General features: G+C 51.6%; 1 protein-coding gene across 1 annotated transcript in view; it reads left to right on the top strand.

Moving 5' to 3' along the window:
• Positions 1 to 2,060: 2,060 nt before the first annotated feature.
• ANO2 (anoctamin 2) overlaps positions 2,061 to 25,365 on the top strand; it is a 335,850-nt gene continuing 312,545 nt past the window's right edge. Inside the window, exons 1-3 of the mRNA XM_068560881.1 lie at positions 2,061 to 2,100; positions 2,363 to 2,559; positions 3,757 to 4,083. Coding sequence (XP_068416982.1) covers positions 2,061 to 2,100; positions 2,363 to 2,559; positions 3,757 to 4,083 — 564 coding nt within the window. The remainder of the gene's footprint in view (positions 2,101 to 2,362; positions 2,560 to 3,756; positions 4,084 to 25,365) is intronic.

Below are 25,365 nucleotides of genomic sequence, written 5' to 3'. Positions count from 1 at the left end.
CGAACCCCCTCCTTTTGGGGCTTCATTCCGTGGGCATGATTGATTACATCCTTTTGGGGGCTTCATGACATAGGCACAATTGATTAAATTTCTGGTCACTCCTGGTGACTGAGCTCAATCTCCAGCCCCCTCCCCTCCCAGGAGGTAAGGGGGTAGAAGGGGGAGGGGGGACTGAAAGTTCCACCCTCTCATCACAAGGTTGATTCCCCTGGCAACCAGCCCCCTTCCTTAGGTTACAGAGGGGCTTTCCAAAAGTCACCTCATTAACATAACAAAAGACACCTTGATGTTCTCCACATTTAGGGAGTTCTAAGGGTTTTAGGAGCTCTGTACAAGCAACAGAATGAAGACCAAATTGTCTGTTTCTTATAATAAGTCACAATATCACACCCCCAGAGCCCAGGAGGGTAGCTAAGCCACAAACACCCAGGGATCTCTTGCTCAAGGCAGCTTGTGCTAAGAGCCAAGGGAATGACGTGAAAGGAAAATCAAAGAGGAGTCGGTATTGCTAAGAGAGCTCTCTGGAATGTCATTATTGCCTGGAATGTCCTTCTGGAGCTGGAATGGCGGAACCATATGCTGTGCTCTAATCATTGGTTGTGGGGAGAAGGTGGGCGTGAGAACATGGCCCCAGGCAGCTGTGATCCACGTGTCAGAGGGCAAGCGGAGGGGCCAGCCAGGATGGCCAGCAGAGCCCTGGAGGCCAGCCTCAAACCCCAGGTGGCAGCTTCAGGGGATGGTGGCTCCCGGTCAGTGGTTTGACGAAAGCTTTAGGCTGACTCTGAATCTGAGCTACCCAGCTCACAGTTGTGTGAATGTGAATTGCTGTCGAGGAAAGGTGGACGTTGACTGAGCATCCCCGTTATCACCTGCCCAGGTAGGCATCAGGATGGTCTCCGGCTGTTTAGACATGCACACGGAGGTTTCCAGGCCTTCCCTGGGGTGTAGAGGCCTGTTCTCAGTTCTGCCCTGGGCAGAAAGGCACAAGGGGAGAGGGATTAGCAAGACTGGGGACCAAGGAAGGAAGCCCGTCCCTGATACCCTGAGCCGGAGGCCCCCCACCCCCCGTCACACCACCAGCACGATTGCCCACTCCTGCCCCTCTGTGTTCTGTCCCCTGCCTTCCAGATGCTTCAAGACCCAGCTTCAGGTTTAATTCCTCCTGAAGCCACTTTGACTTTCCACCTTTCTGGTCTCCCTCAGTATAGACCAGAGCCCACACTCTAGAAACAAATTATGGAATCTTTACTTGTCATAATTGCATTTCCTGCACATCAGCGGTATCTTCACAAAGAGATGGTACATTTCTTAAGCACAGGGACCCAATGTCCCAGTTATCCCGAAACTGCCTGGCAGAGAGCTGGGCACATAGCGGGCTGCTCCACAACCCGGTAACTGACCAGAGGCTCTGTTTCAAGAGACCAGGAAGAGCTGCCTTTTACACATTCGTTCGTTCGTTCATTCATTCATTCATTCATTCATTCATTCGGCAGGGGCAAAGGGCTGAGCTGGATGTATAAGGTGTGATTTCTGCTCACGTGGAGTTTAAAATGAAAACATACGAACAATGATAATAACCACTTTTTTATTGCATACTTGTAGTCTAATGGCTGTCCGGGTGCTTTGCATGTGTACCTCTCATTCTCACTCTCACTCCATCCTACAAGTTTGGGATTCTCCTTATTTTACAGTTGAAGAAACAGGCTCAGAGGCCTCAGAGCCAGCACGTGACAGAGCTGAGGTGTCAGCCCAGGTGCCCTGAAGGGCTGCTCTGGGGGGGGCCAGGGGGCAGCAGGGGCATGGGGACACTTCAAGGGCCCTGGAGGTGGTGGCCCTTTGGTCAGAGGTTGCCCCTGCCCTGCACCCACTCTTGGTCTGTCCTCGCTGTCTCCTCGAGGGGTGTGAGGGCTGCCAGGGTGCCCGCTGGTCTTGCTGCTTCAGGAGGGACCCTGAAGGCTAAGCCTTTGGCATTAATTCAGGCTGGCTCTCCAGGCAGTGCCCCGCCCACCCGGCCCCCTGGGTGCCACCCCTCTCCTCTCGTCTGGGAATCATAAGAGATTATGACAGCCGTCATCGGGAGGAGTTCCTGCTGGTGGCTCCGTGTGTGTGTGTGTGTGTGTGTGTGTGTGTGTGTGTGAGAGAGAGAGAGAGAGAGATGGGGACACCCCCAGCCCTGCGGCCAGCGTGAACCTGGCTAACTAAGCCTGTGAGGAATGACCGGGGTGAGGGGACAGCTGTGGGGAGACGTGGCCGCCGTCTTAGGGTCGCCCTGGTGTCCCCGCCTCAGTGCCTCAGTTTCTCCGGGTCCCCGGGTTTCCCATCCCCTGAAGCTGCTGTCCCCCTTTGTCCTTGCCTCACACAGATATCCCCCTGCTCCCTGGCTCGCCACGCCGTCTGTGCCCCCCGGCAGTGGTCAGAGGGGGCCAGGGCCCCAAACACGGACAGCAATGCCTCCAGGTGCCGGGTCCCGGAGTTCGGGGTCTCCAGGGCGGTCTCACCCGACGTTCCAGCCAGGCGTCCGGTGGAGGGAGCTCCCCAAACAGCTCTGCGAATACTGGGGTAGGCGGATGCGCCGGCCTGTGCGGGGGTCCCCAGGAAGCCTGTGGACTGGGGGTTCCTCCACCTGGGAGGCAGGTGTCGGGGGAGGGGTTTCTGTTAGGACCTTTTCCTCTCCTGTCTCTCCGAGTCATGGTGACACGCTCTCCCAGCAGCGCCGGGGCCCTCTGGTCAGAGGAGGACCCGGAAGGCGGGCGTGTGAAAGGCCAGGGGGCCCCGCCTGTTGGTCTGCAGACTCCCCGGCTCCCCTCCCTCAGGTCGGAGGAACCAGACCTCTGCTGGGGCGGCTCCGAGGCTCTCTCCTGTGCCTGGCGCTTCATCTGGTTGCCCAGGTGACCTCTCAGGGGGCTGCAGAGGCAGCTGGGTATCAAAGCGGTAATAAACAGGGAAACACCCAAGGGGGGGAGGCAGGTCCCTCCCCCCACTCTGCCTCGTGCTTTCTCCTCCTCCTCTCTCGACGTCCCACCTCGGGGAGCAGACAGGAGTGGACCGCCGCCGTCTCTGGCAGGGTCCTCGCCAGTGGCTGGAGAGGAGGAGGAGGAGGAGAGGGGGGAGGGGGAGGAGGAGGAGAGGGAGGAGGGGGAGGAGGAGGTGGGGCTGTGAGGGGCAGAGTGTACAGTGAATCCCCGAGGGGTGGGGGCAGGGGTGGGCCAGGCGGCTAGAAATCGGCCTTTGTTCCAATGGATCCAGAGAACCTGCCGGTGAGTATTGCGTGTTTGCAGGAGGGCCGCACATCTGCAAGGAGGAGGGGGTGTCGTGGTGTGTGCGGGGGGCCCGCGTGTCAGAGCGCACTCGGGTGACGCGCGCGTGCACAGTGTGTGCGGGCGCGTCCGCAGGAAGGCCGAGTGCGGGATTGTGCGCATGTGCGGGAGCGGGCGTGGGGCTCGGGGCGCGAAGGGAGGCGGGCGGTGGGATGCGCGGCGTTCGCGGCGCCCGCGCATCCGGGTACCGGAGCGTGCACGTGTGCGTGGGCGCCGCAGCGGCGGGCGGCCGGGGCCCGGGCTGGGCCCGGGTGGAGGGTGGAGGCGCCGCGGGCCCGTCGTGGCCGATGAACTGGGGCCCCTCTGTCCTTTCCTTGGGTCCGGGAGGGCCTGGCTTCCAAGCCCCCTCCCGGGGGTCCAGAGCGCAAGGTCAGCCTCCCGCGCCTCTCGCCCCTCCCTCACTGGACCCCGCCGCCCGTGTCCTGTTCTCTCCGGCCAGGTCATCAACAACTATCTGGAGGCCAGCGAGCCGCTGTCCTGGGAGCCCCGTCTGAGCCGCATGCACTTCCACGACAACCAGAGAAAGGTCGACTACGTGCTCGTCTACCACTACCGGAAACGCGGGGCGCACCCCGGCCACGGCTCCCCTGGCCACTCGCTGGCGATCGTCTCCAGTGGCGAGACGGGCAAGGACCCCGACGCGGGGGCTGCCGGTGACATTGAGCTGGGGCCGTTCGACGCCCTGGAGGAGGAGAGGAAGGAGCAACGGGAGGAGTTTGAGCACAACCTGGTGGAGGCCGGGCTGGAGCTGGAGAAGGACTTGGAGGTGAGGTCGGGCAGGTGCAGAGGGTACGGGGTGGGATGGCTGAGCAGGCTGGGCTCCTGCAGGAAGCCTTGGTTTTGCTCTGGCGTTTGGCATTGTTTTTTTTTTTTTTTTTTTCTGGTGGGCAAACCAGATTTTCTTGCTCAAGGATTTGAGGAAGAGTTTTGGGATCCCCGGTGCTGGTGGTGGGGTGCCCATCTGCTCTGTGGAAGTTGGCTTAGTTAGAGACAGAAGACAAGACATTTCTTGCTGGCTCGCCATCCTCTGGCCTTTGTAATGGTTTCCTTCGAATGAAGACCCGGTTTGCCTGTTGAATTTTGGATTAAAATTCCTGTATAGAAGAATTACATTATTAAGGAATGTGTGGGAATTCCCTGGCGGTCCAATGGTTAGGACTCCACGTTTTTCACTGCTGGGGGCATGAGTTTGATCCCTGGTCAGGGAACTAAGATCCTGCAAGCTGCGCAGCCAAAAAAAAAAAAAAAAGGAATGTGCTTGCCTAGGGCCTTCAGGGAGTTGGTTATTTGGGAACTGAACATCAGATATGTTTGTTTTAGCTACTTGTGAGCTATATGTATTCTGATCTCTGATCAGTAGCCGGCCTTTGGAAATCCATTTGTCTACGTATTCGTCCGTCCATGCATCCATTTTGTCACTCACTTCTCCATGCATTTCTTCACACCATACGATCCTTTAAAGATGATCTGCCTCGCCATCGCCTCCAAACTCATCTCCTACCCCTCCCACCCTCCCGTGCTGGCTCCAGCCCATGGGCCTTATCTGGGTTGTGTGTTGGTCACTGTTACTTCAGGGCCTTCGCGCTGGTTGTCCCCTCTGCCTTGGGCGCCCTTCTTCAGACCTGTGCATGCTCAGGCCCTCACTACAGACTTCTGCTCGAATGTTACCTCCTTCCAGACCTCTTCCTTGACCGTCTTAGGTAAAGTACCCCCAGCCCTATCATCCTGTTCCTTGACTCTGCTTCACTTTTCTTCATCATACTTAGCACCTGAAATAACAAGGTAGATTTGTTTATTTTTTAATCTGTGACCCTACTGGCTCCATGAAGGCAGGGGCCTTGTTTGGTTCACTGCTGTATCCCTAGCACCTAGGACAGAGTCTGGCACATCGTAGGAGCTTAACCAGTGCTAGATGAATAAATAAGTGATGTCCGTGAGTCTCAGGTTCCTCATCTGCAAAATAATAGACGTCCTGCAGGATTGTAGTTTTATATGCCCCCTCATTAGAAGGGGCAATGAAAACATCTAGCACAATGTCTGGTACGCAGTAGGTGCTCAATAAATACTCATTATGATTATTGAAGAGGGTGTCATGCTGAGGGGTGGGGTGACATTCTCCTCAGAAACCTGTTTTGTGAGATTCCCATTAATGCCATCCCCAAACTGGAAGGGACCCCCAGAGGTCATTCATCCATTTTTTATGTGGCCCGGCTCAGACCCCTGGTGCGGACCTGTGCTGCTCATTCAGACCCTTAAACCAGGAGCCCCTTCTCTCATTATTCTTTGCACCACTGTAGGGACATTGCGCCCTTTTAGGGCTACTCGGGGCTCCCTTGCTGTGGGAATGCTGACTTTGACTTTTGGAAACCCAGAGCTTGCTTGGTGCCTCTGATTGGGGTCTGGTGGGAAGGTTTCTTTAGGTAGCGGTGTGTTTGGAGGGCCATACAAGGAGCTCTTGACACCACCACCGTGGGAGGCTGCACCTTCTCTGGGTGTCAGGGAGTCAGGGAGGCTCAGGGAGCGGAGGCCTGGGCCTCGTGTGGCTGCCAAGTTGGGAGACAGCAGCCTGCTCCAGAGCTGGACTCTGGAGTCTGAGGCCAGATGTTCCCATCCCAGGCCTGGCATCTGCCAGCCTCACGACCTTGGGCAAGTGACTCGATCCTTTTGAATCACAGTTTCCTTGTCTGTAAAAAGGGAGTAACAATACATTCTTCATTGGTTTGTGAAGATGAGATAAGACAACCAAGTAAAGTATCTAGAATAGTAACAATGAGTGTTACTGCATTGTTGTTATCGAGAGTTGCCAGATTTAGCAAATAAAAACTCAAGATGCCTAGTTAAATTTGAATTCAGATTAACAGCAAATAGTTTTTTTAGCTTAAGTGTGTCCCATGCAATATTGGGGGCATACTTGTACTAAAAAATTGTTTGTTGCTAATCTGAAATCCAACGTAACTGTCCTTTAACTCCTACTACTGCTGCTAGTATCGCCACCGTCTTTGCAGCCCTCCAGCGTGTTTCATTTTGGTTGCTATTGGATTTTCCTGGCTTTGGCTGGGAATTAGGAGGGCCCAGAGGTAGCTCTTAGGACTGACTAGTGTTAGGTGGGGCTGTGGAGTGTGTCCTGGACTGTTGTTCCTGTTGTGTACCCACCCAAAGCACCTCCTTCCTGGCCCCTACCCCGGGCTTCAAGGCTGACTTAACTGTTCTTTCTTGGGGCCTTTCCAAGCTACTCAGCCTTCCCCAAGTCCCTTCTGTCATCAGGGCTTCCACCACTCATGTAGCCATCGTGACCTACTGTCTTACAGTGTTTTTTTTTTTTTTTTTCTTTCTCTTTTCTAAAAATTAATTATTCTTATTTGCTTTGGCACCTCTGATGCAGAGTTGAGTTAATTACAGTGCTCAGTCATGGTGCATTATTATCATTGGTCTGCAGAGGTCTTTCTTGTGACTTTTTAAAATACCCCCTGCCCTTCACTCTTCACTGCCTGCTCCTTCCACAGGCAATCATTCCAATGCCTCGTGTTTCTGGGAAATGCATAGTGTCATTTTCACTGTATGCAATTTTATTTTCATTAAAAAAATAGACGTTATTGTTTAGAACAGTTTTAAATTTACAGAAAAATCGGACAGAGAGCTCCCCTGTCCCACACACCCAGTTTCCTCTGTTATTAATATGGTACATTTGTCACAATTAATGAGCCGATATTGATACACTGTCATTAAGGAAAATCCCTGCTCTGTTCAGATTTCCTTAGTGTTTACCTTCTCTCTTTTTCTCCTCCAGGATCCCAGCCCAGATCCCACATTATATTCAGTGTCATGTCTCCTTAGGCTCCTCTTGGTGGTGATAGTTTCTCGGAACTGTATGCGTTTTTGATCTACATAGAGGAGCTCTGTTTTACAACGCATTCTGCTTCTTTCTTTTTCCTCCCAGCACTGTAATTTTCGGACCATTCACATAGTGCACGTGCATCTAATCCCTTTTTTCTAACCGATGAGCGCTTGTTTACCTAGTCGCTCCCCGAATGATAAAGAGCACCCAGTTGCCACCCAACAAGGTTGCGAATGAATTGTCACCTCCTTCAGGGTAGTGTCCCATGATCTGCTCCATCTCTCGGCACCCCCCCCCCCCCAGCCCACATGCCATGTTGGTGCTAAACCCTGGTTCGAGCTGGAGACCGTGAGGGTCTGAACAGCTTTCTCGGGGCCTGTTGGGGTCTGAACCGTTCTTCTGTGCGTCAGGACGCTCAGCCTCTGGCCGTGAGCAGCAGCCTGGAACTGGCCCCTCACGGGGGCGGGGACGTTGCTCGGCTTCACCTGGTGGCCGTTTGGAGAGCAGGTGCAGCGGCCCCACCTGCGCGGCTGTCCCCACTCTTCCGGCTGGACCGCCTCTTAGGCTCTAGTTCCACTTTGATTTGAAGACAAATGGAGAGGAAATGGGTTTCTATCAGACACCCATGAAGAATATTCACTTAACCTTACAGACTGAAAGAACTTTGCAGCCACCAAACTCTACTTGATTGAGTATCGTGGAGTTCATTTCGACCCTAGTTGGTATCTGGCCGTGCTTTAGACAGGAGGAGAACTGATGTGTACTTTCCGTTTGGTGTTTCACTTTTCATTTTGTGTACGTATTGCCATGTATTGACAAGGTCCATGTTCATATTTTAAAGACTATTCAGTATTTATTGGATGACTAAACCACAGTTGGCTCTGTTTTCTTACGTTTGGTCATTCGATTAGAATTTCATCTAAAGACCTCACTGGAGGGACTTCCCTGGCGCTCCCGTGGTTAAGACTCTGCGCTTCCACTGCAGGGGGCGAGGGTTTGATCCCTGGTCGGGGAAGTAAGATCTCATATGCCACGTGGCGTGGCCAAAAAAAATTTAAAAAAATGAGACCTCACTGTAGGTGTCTGTGGATGACAGAGACCCCTGCATCCTCACTGCCAGTTCGGATAAATGAGGGCCCCCTGTCAGGAGTTGAGCATCAGTGCTGAATGGGAGGCTAATGAAAGCAGTTGAGGGACTTACCCAGCCTTGAGCCTCCAGACAGGCTGTAGAGCGGGTGGGTTGAACAAGGCCTCCTGTGACTCACCTCCTCCCGAGCGCTCCCAGACCTCCTACCCTGAGTGAGACTGAGCCCGAGGGACAGAGGCAGAGACTCAGATGGCACCAGGGGGAATCCAGAGCCAGGAGCGAGCCCCAGAGCCTGGAGCATGTGACGCACTTGGTGGGCCTGGAGGGCCTGCTTGTGGACTTGGCGGTAAAGACCGTCTCCCAGCCTGCAGGCCCAGAAACTCCAGCAGGCGTGGCCCCAAACTTCATCTCTGTGAGCAGCCAACGTTCCCAACTGGGAGTGGAGAGGGGGCATCGACAAGGAGACCAGGCGGCCCCCGCTTGGCGCTGGCCTCCTGGGATTAGGGCGCAGAGCACCCAAAGCAGGAGCTGCCTTTAATCAGCACACGGTCCTGCGTCTCCGGCAGCTCCGTGGGCTGCTTTTGGCAGAGTCAGGCATAGAAGGGGCACAGTGCCAGCTGGGAGGTCCTGGAAGCCCACAGCTTCATTCGGGAGGCAGAACTCTCCTCTCTGACCTGGTGTCGGGTGGGACCCCAGGAATGACCAAACTCCTCTCTCTCTGCGGAGAGGAGACCCCCTCCGCCAAGGCAAAGGATGACTCTGACACCTGACTCCTCACCCTGTAGCCCTGACGCCTGACACGTCAACCCAGATTACTGTGCCGGCTCAAGAGGAGTCGTCTAGGGGACCTCTGAGGTGTGGGACATTGTGACCTCCCAGTGGGGCTCATTTATGGGAGAAACTGGCAAGCTGGGAAAATCAAACGCTGCCTCACTCTCTTCAGACCAGAGCCCACTGTTTCTTGACCTTTGTCATCACCCCTTTTCAGGGAAGAGTTTTCATACATCGGATTAAGCAGCTGACGGGCACCTCCGTCCTCCTAGGCCCTCGGACAGTGGTAGGGCAGCTTTGGGAAATTGCTCTGTCTTTAGAGTGTGATGTGGTCTGTGGCTTTAAGGAAGGAAACTGTCTCTCCTGAGTGCCTTCTGTACGTCTCATAACGTGGGATCTTGCTTCCACCTGTGCATCCTCTTTGAGTCTCCGTGAATATCCCGCAAGGCGGGTGTGAGTCCCATCTTTTCGAGGAGAGGAGGAGACAGGCTGGGAGAGGCTAGCGACTCTGCCACGGTGACATCTGCCGAGTGATCCAGCTGGGATTTCAACCCCGGCTGAGACCTTCTGGGGGCTTTGCCATCCCAGGGAGAAGTGACAAGCCCTTGATAGCAGTTTCCTATTTTTCCTTCCCCAGAATTCACAGAGGTTCTCTGCAGGGGCCTGGAGATATTGATCTAGAAAAGGGGACTGCTTTAGGGGCGCCTTTGCTTTGTCCTCCGTTACAGGGGCACGGGGTGGGCGCAGAGCAGTGACCACCACCAGTCTGGGCCTCTTGCTCTCCTGAGGGCTGCGGTGGCCTCCCCGAAGGACCAGGCCAGCCCGGGTGACCGTTTCTCCTTTTACGGTATCAGTTTGCAGCCCTGCAGATTATAGACACTCAGACCCGCACTGTCTTCTCTCTTACGTGTATAATCTTGCTTTGCTGGGAAAACTAGGATGTAGGAGATTCCCTAATCCTTAGGAGAACCGTGCTACTTGCTTTTCTAGGGCGACAGCGTCCCCTGGAGGTCTTCCTGTCCCTCGCTCCGCCTCAGGCCCCAAGCAGGCTGTTGGGCGCTGGAGTGAGGGGAGTGGTGTATTTCTAAGGGCTGGAGGTTCCCACACCCCTGTTGACGCCATCATAAGATTAGTCTGTTTCCTCCTCAGGAATGGGATAGGGGTTTGCATTCTTAAGGAAGGCTATAGGGAGTGCAGGGAATGCGACATCTAATCACGCGCCAGTCCGTCCTGTTTCCTGTTGATGCTGCCGCGGTCTCACGGGTGTGCGTGGCAGTCCCGCAGCTGTTGACTTGCACTAATGACTGGGGAAAACACGATGCTTTCCCCCTGGCTTTGGATGTGTTCCTGTCCCACTTGCCCCACTCGGAAGCCATGTGCTGGAGCCCAGGGCGTCTCACCTGCCTCTTTCCTGCCCCGAGGGAACTTCAGAGAGCACAACAAAGACAGCTCCAGCAGCCCCTGCCCTCGGGACCGCACAGCTGAGCAGAGCAGAGCAGAGCTGGGTGGACCCGATCTCCCAGGAGAGGCCTCCAGGCAGCCTGTGGGTGGAGATTCAGAGAGAAGCAAGGAGGGCAAGTCAAGTCCCCCAAACCTGGGTGAATATCAATTTCCTTTTTCAGAGTTTGTGATTAAAAAATTAACATTCATGAACAGTATGGAGGTGCCTTAAAAAACTAAAACCAGAACTACCGTATGATCCAGCAATCCCACTCATGGGCATATATCCAGAGAAAACTATAATTCGAAAAGATACATGCACCCCATTGTTCACAGCAGCGCTATTTACAATAGCCAAGGTATGGAAACAACCTAAAGGTCCATCGACAAATGAACGGATAAGGAAGGTGTGGTACATATATACAATGAAATACTACTCAACCGTAAAAAAGAATGAAATAATGCCATTTGCAGCAACATGGGTGGACCTAGAGATTATCATATTAAGCGAAGTAAGAAAGACAGAGAAAGACAAATATGTGATATCACTTATATGTGCAATCTAAAAAAATGATACAGGTGAACTTGTTTACAAAACAGAAATAGACTCACAGACATAGAAAACAAACTTGTGGTTATCAAAGGGGATGGAGGGGGAGATAAATGAGTTCGGGATTAACATATACATAGTACTATATATAAAATGGGTAAACAACAGGGACCTACTGTAGAGCACAGGGAACTATACTCAATATCTTGTGATAACCTATAAGGGAAAAGAATCTGAAAAAGAATATATCTATATGTATAACTGAATCACTGTGCTGTACACTTGAAACTAATACAGCATTGTAAATTAACTAATCTTCAATTATAAAAAAGAAAAAAAATTAACATTCAATATTCTAATTTTATGCTCGTGGTGTCCCCACTGGGATGGTTGGGCCAGCTCTCGTCCCCTTGATGTAGGAACAGAGGTCTCTTGCCAGGCTGCTGGGGAACAGGGCTGTGCCTGGAAACCGGGTCTCCTACCTCCTGTCCCCCCTCCCTTCTTACAGCGACTCTGCAGGGTGGTGTTTGGCCTACATGGTCCCCCTGCCATGCAGACAAACGCTGCCCAGGTTATCAAAGAAATGGCTCTGGTGAAAAGCGGGCCAAGGGTTTAAACAGAGGTAGATGGAGCTGGGGGCGGCTCTTCCTCAAGTCCTTTACGTCCGGGTGTCTTTCATTGATCAGTGAGCTTCTAGCAGTCCTAGGATTCCTCAAAAGGGGCTGGAAGGAGGTTCTGGGCTTTGATTATCCCATTCCCCCCTGTGGTAGCAGAGGGCAGGCATCAGTGGTTGACCTGCTGAGGGCTTCCGGCCTGGGCACCCCTTGGCCTGCTTGTGTTTTGCCGGTTTTCTGTTACCAGAGGCAATCTGTGAGGTACCCGGAAATGGGGTCACGGGATACGTGAGCTGGAAGGGCTTGGAGTTTCTCTCAATTCCGTAAGAGGGTGGGAACCGCAGTCGAGAGGATATGACTTGTACAAGCTCCCGCTGCTAGTTACATCTTCAGCAGATGAGACCCTGATTGCAGAGAGTCTGTGCAGACGAGTAAGTCATGCGGGAGATGACCTCCTTCTGGTGGGTGCATCTTGCTTGCAGCTGAGCTGTCATCTTCCTGGCGGCAGCCTGGTGTCTGGGCCTCCGCGTATGACTGTCGGGGGTCCGTGGCTGGTGCCTGTTCTGACTTAACGCTGGGCTCTGCTGGTGGTTCAGTATTTTGTGTGTCACTCCTGCTCCTCTCATTCACATCAGCCTCTGTGTCTGGTGAAGAGAGGGTCGGGGAACAGTCGGCCCCTATCCTGCTAACCATCCCTCTTCGCGGCAGTGCTAGATGTTTCGGTCTCCGAGACAAGCGTGGAGAAAGAAGGCCTTTCTCCACTGGTCGTTTGATAAATTCAAGGTCTTTGTCAGCCAGGGACTGCTTGGCTAGTCACTTCAGCTGTAACGATGCCCAAAAGGGAAGCAGCTGCCAGAGAAGACCCGCCGGGCTCCGTCTCTGGCCTCCCCTCTCCTGCCTCTCCCTTTAGCAGACGTTCACCTCCGAGGTGGGGCTGAGGCCTCTAGTCTGCTAGGCGAAGCAGACGTGACCACAGGGAGTCACACGGTCAGGTCTAAAAGTGCAGTTACAGAGGTGGGAAGAGAGCGCTGGGAGAGTGACCCGTGGCCTGGGTGACCGGGAGAAGTTCTACTCCTGCCCTGAAGCTCTAGACTGAATCACCTTCCCTCTCCCTGCCCCCAGATGCTTGGGGCCCAGCAAACCTGAGTGTGCTGTGTCTGCTACGTTTATCAGCGCTCCAGGGAAGATTCGCCCTCTGCCAGGTGGGACGCCGGGGAGGAGGGTGCAGGTTTGGAAGGCTTAGCGGACCTGGGTGTTGTATGTGGTGAGGTCTTTCTTGGAGCCTTTGAGGTCTGGGGACACCATTGGTTATATCCGGTGCTTGATCGATGCTGAGGATGGTTCTGGGCCACCAGCCTTACGTGTCCCCCTCTTTGCTGCAGACTGTTTTCTCAGTGTTCTCAGAAATTGCACTGAGAAAGACAATTTTCTCAATTTAAAATCGTTCTTACGTGTCTTTCCCTTCAGCCTTTGGGAGCTGTTAGCACCTGGCTGCCAGGGCGCACTTGCTGAGGGCAGAGGAAGTGGGTGAGGAGTAGAAGAATATTAATGGGAAAACTTAGAATTGGCCCATCACGTTTAATTTTGCATTTGATTTTGGTGGTGATTTTCCGTTGCCTATCCTATGAGTTCTTCCACTAAAATTGTCCCTAGTTTGAATGTTGGAATTAAGCATGTTGGTGTTTTAAGGACTTCCGTGAAGGGTTCTGCAAGGAGCACTGTGACCTGGGCGCGTGGTCCCCGCTCCTGAGGGTCTCCCGGCCCTGCCTGCCCTGGCGTCGGGGACAGGCAGCTCCTCGCTCTGTGTGCTGCTGAGAAGCCCGACTTTTCTGGATGAGCAAGGGGTGGGTGCGTGGCGAGTCTGAGTAGGGCCGTAAGGGGTGGGTGCGTGGCGAGTCTGAGTAGGGCCGTAAGGGGTGGGTGCGTGGCGAGTCTGAGTAGGGCCGTAAGGGGTGGGTGCGTGGCGAGCCTGAGTAGGGCCGTGGCCTTTGCCCAGGGGAGATAATGCGCCTGTTTACATCCAGGCCACAAACAAAAGCGACCAGGCCCCCGATGTGCTCCCTGCCTCCCCTGTTCTGTGCATCGGGACTTCAGGGAGGACAGGCCGAGGGGACAGCGGGAGCAAAGGGAAGGAGAGCTGGCAGGATTGTCAGCCGTTTGCCAGCCATGCATGTCACTGTCTTCTGAAGCAGACGGTGCACGGTGGAAACCCCGCCTGCCCCTCGGCCTTGTCCCTCCTCCTCGCCCAGGAGGTTGGCTGAGGCCAGAGTGTGTGAATCTGCCCCGAAAGGTTCACGGAAATGGACATGTGCTGCGTGGGGCTCCTGGGGGACTCTGGGTCCGTCCCCACGTCTTCTAGAATACGGTCCCTCGGGCATTGCTGGTTTGGGAGTCCCTCTGCTGCCTCCCACCCGTGACGGCCAGCAGCTCTGCCGTCGTGGGACCGGGCCCTGGGCCTGGGCTAGGTGACTGCTGGTATTCTTGTAACCGTCTCGTCGTGTTTCCGCTGGGGGATGGCTCGCCGTCAGGTGTCGAGAGGTGGGAGATAGCTGCCTGTGGATGGCTGCCCCTCCTCTCTGAGCTCCTCCAGCCCCGGGGACTTCACTCATCCACCGGCCCTTGGAGGGTCGAGGTTTCCCAGGCCTGGGAGAGCGCCTGCGGGGTTTAGCACCTTTTCAGAATCGGGAAGTCAGAAGGAGTGGGATTTGGAGGGTGTGCTGTCAGGTTGTGTTTTCTTTGTCAAGTGCAGACTGGGGAACCACCAAAGGCTTCAGAGCTGAAGCCCGGGGCCCCAGCCTGGGCGGGGTTTGCCGCTGGAGCCCTGCCCACACTGCCCATCCGCAGATGGCGCTGTGTGCGTTGCTATGTCCTGCGCTCCGGGTGCAGCTGGAGGGGACGCATTCAGACCGACTCGGGCCAGGGCCTGGGAGCAGGGCTGTGCTGGCAGAACATTTGGAAGACCAGTGGCTCTGGGTGGGAGTTATCTCCTGCTGTCACCTGGACTTCTGTGGCGGCAGAAGGTAGAGGGAAGAAATCTGGAGCGCAGAGGGCGACCAGCAGGGGTCACCGGCGTGGCCTTTGTGCAAGTTTCTTAGCCACGCTGGGCCAGTCTTCTCATCTGAGCCCTGGAGCAGCCCCTTCCACGGGTGAAGATACTTCACAGGCTGCAGAATGTCCTAGAAAGAAGTGCCATCACTTCCCCAGGTCTTTGTAGGAATGGTGTGGGCTTGCTTCTTGCACTGGGTTTTCCTCTTTGCCACGGGCCCAAGTTGGCTCTCCCACCTGCCAATTTTGCTTTAATTTTCCACGATTTTTACCCTTCCTATGAGCTGGGTTGAATTTCCTTTCCATATTCTGAGTGAATGAACGTGCTAATGTGTGGATTAGGCCTCCCCAAAGGGAGGAGGTGCGGGGAGTTTGATGTCTAGTTGGGAGAGGAGATGTAGTCACAAAGGCTTAGATGCTGATTGCTTCTTTTCTGGGTTCCTCTGGCCAAAGGATCTCACAATTTCAGTTATTTTAGTACTGTGATCATGATCTTGAATATCCCTGCTTACCTGTTTCATGATAAATAGTAAATAGCCATTTACTCTTTACGCTGTTACTTGCTGAATGTTTTTGCTAAATTGTTCACTTTTTAAACTTATTTTAAAAGGAAATACTGTATCATTATTATCAATGGAAAACCAACACACCAATAAATAGAAAATAACTACAAAAATAAACCACAACAGAAACACAATAACATCACTAATTTCCAGCTGGACGCAGTTGGCTGCAGAAGGTCCGAGGCCGGCTTACTCTCTGTTGAGAAGGAGGCTTATTACGTTGTACACTTGAAACTAACATAATGTTATATGTCAGTTATACCTCAATTAAAAAAACAGAAGAAAAGGTTAAAAGAAAGAAGGAAGCTTAGGTAGTGTCAGAGAGCTTAAAGATGTACTGACATCAAATGGAGACTTTATCTTTGCAGATAATTGAAAAGGGACTTTCTCACCATTTAAAAATGTTATCTCATGCTCTGTTGTGTCTGTCCTTAATCGAATGCTCCTTGTTCTTGGGCAGAATTACCAAAACACTTAGTTTTGCGCCCTCTGGAGCTTCACTTATTCCCAGATAGATTGAAGACTTTGAGATGAGAGATTGTGTTTTATTCCTCTTTTGTTTGTACAGTGTCTGACACATAGTAGATACTCAAGTGTGTTGAATTGACTCAAAGCATAATGTGTAGCAAAGACAGTACACGGTGGAGTTCTTCAGGGGAGAGGACCGTCCCCAAGAGCTGGAGTTGGCAGGGAAGGCTTTCCCAAGAAGACAGACCCCGCTCCCTTTCCCTGAGCCCTGCTCCCACTCTCGGCAGCCTGGAACCCTGCCCGCAGTTCCTTCCCCCCTCACCCCCTCTCCACCTTCCGTCTTCTTCTGCAGCAGCTTCCTCAGCCAGGGAAGAAGATGCCATAGCCTTCGGAGCCCCCCGCCCTGAGGGGAGGGCGGAGGGGAACAAAAATCAGAGGAGGGGGTGGGAGGAAGGGTGGGGGGGGCGGAGACAGACACACACACACGCACACACACACACACACACGCGCACACACACACACACACACACAGGGCGGGCACCGCTGGGGTAAACCTGAGCCCTTTCAGGCTGCCCTCGGGTCCAGCGTTGAGAGGATTGGTGACCCTCCTGGGGAAGAGGTTGAGCCCTGGGGGTTGTTAGCAGTTTCCCCTAGCTTTCTTCCCTCCCTCTCCAGTTCTCTCCCTTCTTCTTTCTCTCAGCACCTTCCAGCTCTGCCCTTGGGGCAAATCCCACAGCCCAGAATGATTACCGTTGCTGTGGACTTGTTGATGTTTGTGTTTAGGCCAGGCTTGTCTCCATGTGGTTATGAAATCCTTCAGAAACAGACACAGACACAGTTTCATACGGACCGCATGTCAGGAACTGTCTGCGTGGCCGGGGCTATGTCCCCAAGGCCTGTCTGGCCCTGGGACCTTGCCTTCATCCAGTCACCAGAAATCTCCTTCTTGGTGTTGCCAGGAATACCTGTTGCTCTCCCTCCTGCCACGGGGGCTGCAGGAATCTGGACCCTTCCCTCCTTGAGCATCTTAATGCTGCTTTTGAAGATATTAGTCCTGACAACAAGTACTTTTACTGTGCTCGGTACTTAAAGCAACGCATTGAATCTTTGTAAAAACCCTATAAAAGATTTACTATGACTGCCTTTATTTTTCAGATAAGAAAACTGAGTTTACTTGGTCAAGGTCAAAGAGCTAGTGCCAGTGAGGGATTCAGACCCTGCACCTGAGTCTCAATAACTGCAGCGCCCCACCTCCCTGGGGGTAATGCTTCTGCCCTCTGAGCTTGGTGAGGGGAGGGGGAGTCCTCATCCTCACCATCAGGGTTGTCGGCCACCAGAGCACGTTCAGGAGAGGAGCCGGGAGCCTCTGAACTTGGCAGTGTTCTCTCCTTACCTCTCTGGTCCCTCTTATCCGCCGAGGAGGGCGGTCATGGGATGGGGGAACAGCTGGATCCCTGCAGATACCTTTCAATTACCCACGGACCGTGTTTGCGGCAGGAATCAGTCTGCCCGGGGCTGCCTCTGAGACAGCTGGGTAGATCTGGACCAGCAAACAGGGTGAGAGGCGGCAGGGGTTCCCAGGAGGGCGAGGCTGGGGACCGACGCTGCAGGAGCTGGGGAGAGCGCGGGGCAGCGTGGTGTCCGGAGCCGCTTTGGACAGTGGGCCAGCGTGGAACGTCAGCCCCCTGGGAGCAGGGCTGGGAGGATGCCTACGTGTGAGTGCTGCCCTTTCCTGCCCGTGGACATCAGGAGGGCTGATGGCGGGACCCATGTGTCTTGGGTGCCCAGCCTCTCTCTTCCGTGGCTCCTCCCATCTGTTTCTCCCACCTCTCTCCCCGCTTTACATCCACTCTCAGGTCTTTCATTCAGACCCCTCAGGACCGGGCTTCGCAGCAGCTGCGTCTTCAATAGGGATCAAAACTGTAGGTGACGGTGGTGGGCAGGGCTCCGGAAGTCACACCAGGGTGACCCTTTCCTTTATCAGGGACCACGGCCCCAGGCAGGCCTCCCGCCTTCCTTTACCCCCACCTTCACAAGCCGCTTATGTCGGAGCTTAATGCCCGCACGGCCAGGCAGCATTTGGGATGGAGAGTCCCTTGTGTGCGGAGGCCCGTGCTGCTGTGGGGTGAAGAGGAGGAAGGTGTCAGCACACTTGGGGGGGGGGGGGTCAGTGTTTAGCGAAGGGCACAGAAGGCAGACGGTTTCTCAGGGTCGTGCAGGGCGACCCCTGTAAACATGCAGGTTATTCCACGTGTGGGCACGTGTGGCGGCGAGTGGTTAATCTGCTCACGGCCTCTTGCATTCTGGGTCATTCCCTCTGGCTGTTCGGATGCTCAGGAAATGGAAGAGAATTCTCTGTCTTGTTCCGCTTGGCCAAGCGGAACAAGACAGAGATGCTGGGATCTTCCTCCCCCAAACACAGAGTGTCCTCCTCTCCAGGACAGAAGGGCTGTGGTTGATTGGCTCTCCCTGCTTCCAGTGGTTTGGGTACTTGCACGTGATATGCACAGACCCTGTTGCCCGCATACATGTGACTTGTTACAATGACTGGCACCAGGAGGGGCAGGGCTGGAAGGTTTCCTGAAGGAGAAAGTTCTGGTGTAAAGTGAGGTTGGAATCCCAGCTCAGCCACTAAGCGATGCCTAAACTTGGGCAGATTGTATGATGTCACCTGTCACTTCGGTTTTCTCATCTGATCTATTTGAGTTGTTTTGAAGACAAGTGGCCCATGGGGGGTACTTGATAGTTGTGAAGGAAACAAATGATTAAATGAGGTGACATTCGTCAGAGTGTCTAGAGCAGTGCCTGGCACATGTCAGAAGCTCAGCATAGCTGCTGTTCTAGTTCCTTGCTCTCAGGTCCAAAGATCCCTAAACAACTTCTGTTTTTTTCTGGTCTCCAGGCTGACCTGTCTGTAAATGAGCTGGACTCTCCCATCCTAATTATTCCCATTCCTCTCCTGGCCTGGCTTCACAGACCCACGTCAGGCTCTAACACCTGCTAGTGGTCCAGATGCCCTGGAGAGCCTCCTTCAACTAGTTTTTTTCTTTTCTTCTTTCTGAAGTCTCTGGAAAGTTTGCCCAAGGGCTAAAACCTGGTATCAGATTCCTCACCAGGAGGCTGACTGGTCCCCAGGAAGACTCACCTGGAATCATAGGGACCTTTGCACGGATAGGTCATCCATCTGTGTGCCCTGGTCTGAGTTAGAAGTCTCGCCTGCTACACTGAACCCCTGTTTATAAAATTCTCGTTAAAATTTAAGTATATTAGTATAGCTTGTTGCAGAGAGTCCCTTTTTAAAGTGAATAATCAGCCTAATTTATCTGCTCTCTAAACCCAGACTTCCAGATCTCAAGTTTGATGGAAGTGAGACACACTTGTACCTTTCTCACTGTGCTTTAGTGAGAAATGTGACACACCATCCAACTCTTTAAGCACCCTCTAGCCCGTGAACCTACCAGAGGGAAAGAGAAGAGAAACCGCCTCTTTTGCTTGCTTGCACAGTATCTCAAAACTCAGGAGGGAATTTCTTCTTGAGGTCTAACCTAACTGCCTCAGAGCAACCACAAGTTGGTGAAGCAACAGGTCAGATGGCACGCGTTTGATTGGCCCCGCTGGGTCTAAAGTACATGGAGACTTGTCTCGGGAGCCTCGTTTTGAGACTCCCACGTCCTAGGCAATGGAGCCAAGGGGAAGATTGGGAAATATCTTCCTTGCAAGCCCGAGGAGCGGGGAGTCTGGCCGTCTGCAGATCGGAGCTTTTTTCCCAGCTTGGTCTCAGACTCAAGACAGCTCATGTGACTTTCCCCAGACCTCAAATTTCAGTATTTTCAGTTGGTTTGGGCTCCTCCATCTCCTGTCTCCTGTGGCATCTACGGGCAGGTCAGCTCCCTGTTTTCTGCAGAGTCAGGTGTTCCTTGGTGGGCTGCATGGGGTGTCTGAAGGTCATCTAGGCCATGCCCCTGCCTCTGGGACAGGCTTCCTACGTCCCGGTGCTTCAAATATCTTCCTGGGGATTTCTCCATCACCTCGGATAATCTCTCCCTACGCTTCATAGTGACAAGGTTCTTTCTAGAGTCTGACTTGACCCTCCCTTGCTGCCGTCTCCACCTTGTGGTCCACTTAGCCCTGGCGTCCAGGGAGGCAGAGAACAAGCTGCTGGCCCCGCCGCTGTTCCTTCCTTGTTCTTTTTGGGGTAGCACCTCCATGCATCCAGCCTGTGAATCCCCCAGCAATTTCTTTGTCACTAGATCACGTTGCAAGCTCCTGTCCAAACGCTGTCTGGCCGCTTCCTGTTCCAGGCATCTCCCTCCCACCTGAGTATTTGTGTTTCCGATTATTTAGCCCCAGAGGCAACGGCCACATTTTTCCAGGTTGAATCTGCTCGTTGTTACTTCCTGCCCGGCTTTGCTAACATCTCCAGGTCCCTTTTGTAGCCGCTGCTGCTGGCTTGCTGGGCGTGGAAACTCGGGTTTTCAGCCTTCGGAAAGCAGACCCTGAAGGGAGTGGGGCAGGGACAGCTGGTTCCCCTGCTGACAGGGGCCCCACCCAGTGTGAAGTCAAGGACTCCCCAGGAGAACATCTGAGTTGATGAGCACAGAAAGCCATCGGGCCCTGCCAGCAGGGGGGCGACGGAGACCAAGCCCGTCCCAGCTGTCCGGCCTGCTCCTGTCTCCTGGGCCGAGAACAAGGAGACGCCTTCCTGCCCTCTCGACCTCGGCTCTTTCCAAACAGCCATAACGAGTTCTAATACTCGGAAGAGGAAGCAGTGAGCCCCAGATGAAGGAGTCGGGATCATTTCCTGTCCGGGGAGGGGGCCGGGCCAGGATGGCAGGGGCCACAAGTTAAATGTAGAGCAAGCGTGGATGCACCCCCGATTCTTTTGGAAAAGGGAGAGTTTATTTTACTTTAGTTTTTTCTATCTGATTTTATTGTCGGCCCTGATGACTCAGAAAGTCAGAGCTGGAAGGGACCTTTGAGAATCTTTCCTGCTTGTCTTATTTTACAGAAGGAGGCCCATGGACGTTTGGGAACTTTCTCAAGTCCACAAAAGCATTACCAGTCGTCCTCGGCCCTGTAGAGGGGTGCTGAGTATGAGGTGTGGGAAGCGAAACCTCCCGTGACCAGGAGGGGGCTCAGAAATGGTTGCGTATCAAACGACCCTGGCTTGCCTGCATCTCTTTACCTGGAGCTTGAAGGCGAAGTTGGGAGCCTGGTACCTCTCCGGCTTCCCAGGGCTCTGGGTTCCCGTGATTCAGTTGAAATACAGGTGTGTGGATGGGGGTGAGTTGGATGCTGTGCCCAAGAGTTCTTTAGAACTTGAGTGGCAGAGGGAACCTGTAAAAGTGGAATTCCTGCATCCGTCCCCGTGGCCAGTTCTCTTCCTCCCCACCTCGCTGTGGAGTTTTCCGAGTATGTTGCTAGTTAGGAGGCTTCCTCGGAAGATGCTGGTGAATTTGCAATGATTTTAAAATTCATCTGGGGAAATAAACAGCTGCAGCTTGAAACAGAAGCATACACACTTGTGCTGCTGTGTCCCTCTGCCCCCCATCTGGGGAAAGCACACACACCCAAACCACGTAGAAACGCAGGAACCCACGTGAATGATCCGAACGAGCGCCGTGCAGAGGAGAAGGGATTCGCTGTCCTGCAGACAGATCGTGCCGCCGGGGTCTGCGGGGTCTTACGAACACGCGCCTGGAATCCTAGGGACCTTTGCATCTCTGGTTTGTGGAGCTCTTTGCAAGAAATGCTTCTCTCTTCGAAGAGGAGGACAAAGGGAACAAACATTTGTGGTCACCGGATTATATGCCAGATGTACATTCTCTTAACAAAGTTACTATGAAGAGGCGCTTACCGTGAAATTATCATTCCCATTTTATAGCAGCTGAGGCTTTCGGAGATTAAGCTGGGACTCCATAGCAGAACGGGGCACTTTCTGTGATGCAGTGCTGCCACCTTCCTCCCCTGGGGTCTGTGGACTCACCTGCCTGAGGGTCTCAGCATCCATGGTCTCTGAGGGGCCCTGTGATTTTGGCGGGGTAACTGCTAACTCACCAAGTGCATCTGTTTCCTCCTCTGAAAATGGAAATCATGCAATTTGGCTAGTTGGTTGAGTTGTTAGAATTCGTAATTACATGAAGCCTGTAGGCCCCTGAGATGAGATCAGAAATGACTAGTAAAGAGGTAATTGCTGGCCTCCTAAGCTGGAAGCAGGGTCCAGAGGGATGGTTTTAATCAGGAGTCTGTTGGTCCCTACTAGGCACGGCCACTGTCGGGCAGGCAGCAGGGGGCTTCTCTTCCACCTTAGTGAGAGACAGCAAGCTTCTTGGGCTGCAGCTTGGTTTTACATGCTCACCTTTATTGTCTTAGAAATGCCTCTTTTAACCCTATTACCAGTTATGACCTGCTCACTCTTCCTCTTCAGCACAAACTTTAAGTGTACAACTTGATGAATTATCACTAAGTGGATTCACTTGTGTGACTGCCACCCAGATGAAGACATTGAACCTTTCCAGCCCTTCAGAAGCCCCCCTTGGGCCTCTGCCCAGTCACGGACCCCCATCCAAAGGTCATGACTGTTCTGACCTTTAGCATCACACATTTGGCCTGTTTTTTGAACTTTTATATAAATGGAATTATACAGTGTATATCTTGTGTTTGCTATTTTTACTGAACATTAAGTGTGTGAAATTTGTCTATATTGTTGTCTGTAGTGGTGGTTTATTTATTACTATATGGTGTTTATTTCGTTTTCTTGAACAGACAGTTTACTTTTCTGTTCTATTGTGGATGGGTTGTTTCCTGGTTTTTTTAAAAATTAATTTTTATTGGCATATAGTTGATTTACAATGTTGTATTACTTTCTAATGTACATCACAGTGAATTATTTATACATACACATATATCCACTCTTCCTTAGATTCTTTTCCCATATAGGTCATTACAGAGTATTGAGTAGAGTTTCCTGTGCTATACGGTAGATCCTTACTAGTTATTTATTTTATATATAGTAGTGTGTATATGTCCGTCCCAGTATCCCAATTTGTCCCTCCTGCCCCCTTACCCCTGGAAACCATAAGTTTGTTTTCTACATCTGTAATTTTATTTCTGCTTTGTAAATAACTTCATTTATACCGGGTGGTTTCCTGTTTTAGGTTATTATGAATAGTGTTGCTGTGACGTTTTTACAAGTCTTATGGTGAATGCATTTCTTTTTTTTATTTTTTTTTGAAACCTGAGTGAGAGAAAGAGTTCAGGAAGAGAGCTCCTTTTTTTTTTTTTTTTTTAATAAATTTATTTATTTATTTACTTATTTTTGGCTGTGTTGGGTCTTCATTTCTGTGCGAGGGCTTTCTCTAGTTGTGGTGAGCGGGGGCCACTCTTCATCGCGGTGCGCGGGCCTCTCACTGTCACGGCCTCTCCTGTTGCGGAGCACAGGCTCCAGACGCGCAGGCTCAGTAGTTGTGGCTCACGGGCCCAGTTGCTCCGCGGCATGTGGGATCTTCCCAGACCAGGGCTCGAACCCGTGTCCCCTGCATTAGCAGGCAGATTCTCAACCACTGCGCCACCAGGGAAGCCCGGTGAATACATTTCTGATGGGTAAATACTTAGGAGCAGAATTGCTGGTCATATAATGTGTATATGTTTAGCTTTAGTAGACACTACTGAAGAGGTTCCAAAGGGTTTGTACTAATTTATACTCTCCATTAGTGTATGAGAGTTCCAGTTTCTCCACATACTTGTCGACACTTGGTATAGTAAGTCATTTAAATTTTAGCCATTCTGGTACCTGTGTAGTGATGTCTCAGCGTGCTTTTTATTTGTATTGCCTGATGGCTAATGAGATGATAGCCTTTTCATATGTTTTTTTTTTTCCCAGCCATTTGGATATCCTCTTTTGTGAAGTGTTTGTTCAAGTCTTTTGACCATTTTAAAAGATGGTTTGTCTGCCTTTTCCTCGTGGATTTGAAAGAGTTCTTCGTATAGTCTTGGTACCAGTCTTCGTGTTGAATATCTGTCTTGCAGATATCTTCTTTCCACTCTGTGGTTTACCTTTTCACTCTTTAATTGTGTATTTTGGTGGATAGAGGTTCTTAATTTTATTTTAGTCCCATTAATTGATCTTTTTCTTTGTAATTAGTGCTTTTTGTGCTCTGTTTAAGAAGTCATCACCTATCCAAGTCACAAACATATTCTTCAGTGTTATCTTTATTGGTTAACCCTGCACATTTAGGTCTGCAATCCACATAAAATTGATTTTTTTTGTGTGTGTGTATGTGGCATGAGGTGTGAGTCAAGATGATTAATTTTTTTCCCACTTGGATATCTAATTGACCCAACGTCATTTGTTGAGAGAGCCATCCTTCCCCACTGCTCTGCAGTGTTAACTGTGTCATAAATCAAGTGTGGGAGGCTGCTTCTGGACTCTGTTTTATTCCCATGGTCTGTTTGTCCTTGTGCTAATACCTCGTCATCTTTTAATTTAATTTAATTTTTTAAATTGACATATAGTTGATTTACAACGCGGTGCCAATCTCTGCTGTACAACAGAGTGACTCAGTTATACACATACAGACATTCTTTTAAAATATTCTTTTCCATTATGGTTTATCACAGGATATTGAATATAGTTCCCTATGCTATATGGTAGGACCTTGTTGTTTATCCATCCTATATATAATCGTTTACATCTGCTAATCCCAAACTCCCAATCCAACCCTCTCCCACCCCTCACCCCCTTGGCAACCACAAGTCTGTTCTCTATGTCTGTGAGTCTGTTTCTGTTTTGTAGATGTGTTCATTTGTGTCATATTTTAGATTCCACATATAAGTGATATCATATGGTATTTGTCTTTCCCTTTCTGACTTACTTCACTTAGTATGATAATCTCTAGTTGCATCTATGTTGCAGCAAATGGCATTATTTTGTCCTTTTTTGATGCCTGTCACTGTATATGTGTAACACATCTTCTTTATCCAGTCATCGGTCGATGGACTTTTAGGTTGTTTCCATGTTCTGGCTGTTGTGAATAGTGCTGCTGTGAACATAGGGCTGCATGTAATACCTCACCATCTTAATCACTGCATTTTATAATAAGTATCTCACACTTACAAAGTTATTTTTACTTTCTACTTCCATGTTTTAATCTCTTAGTCAAACTCTTTCCATCTGCCTTCTGTTCCCATTGCTCTGCCCCAAATGCTCATGTCTAGATGACCAGTGGCCTCTAGTTGGTGCTAAACCTCACAGAAATGTTTCCGTTCTCAGCTTCCTTAACCTTTTAGCAAGATTCAGCACAGCTGACCATTGCTTCCTCTTTGAAACACCATCTTCCCTGATGCCAGACTTCCCTGATTTCCCTCCTACTTCTCTGACCACTACCTTTAAGTCTTCTTGGCTGGGGTATTCTGCTCCATCTGAGTTTTAAATGTTGGGCTTCTTCAATTCTCTCTCCTAGGGTCTTCTTTTCTCATTTTACAGTTATTATCAAGATGCTTTATTTCCAACATTTTGGTTGCCATCTTTATGGTAAGAGAGCTCCCAAATTTATATCTCCAGTTAGAATTTTCTTTGGATTTTGAAATCATGGATTATCTCAATCAGAATTTTTTCCTTAGTGGATCTCTTCCTGAATTATTCTTTAATCCAGATTTTTTTTACCCTGCTACCTC

Source organism: Eschrichtius robustus, chromosome 13 (genome assembly GCF_028021215.1).
Source record: "Eschrichtius robustus isolate mEscRob2 chromosome 13, mEscRob2.pri, whole genome shotgun sequence".
Taxonomy (NCBI): Eukaryota; Metazoa; Chordata; class Mammalia; order Artiodactyla; family Eschrichtiidae; genus Eschrichtius; species Eschrichtius robustus.
Note: the sequence above shows the minus strand (reverse complement) of the source record. Positions and strands in the feature narration are given on the sequence as shown.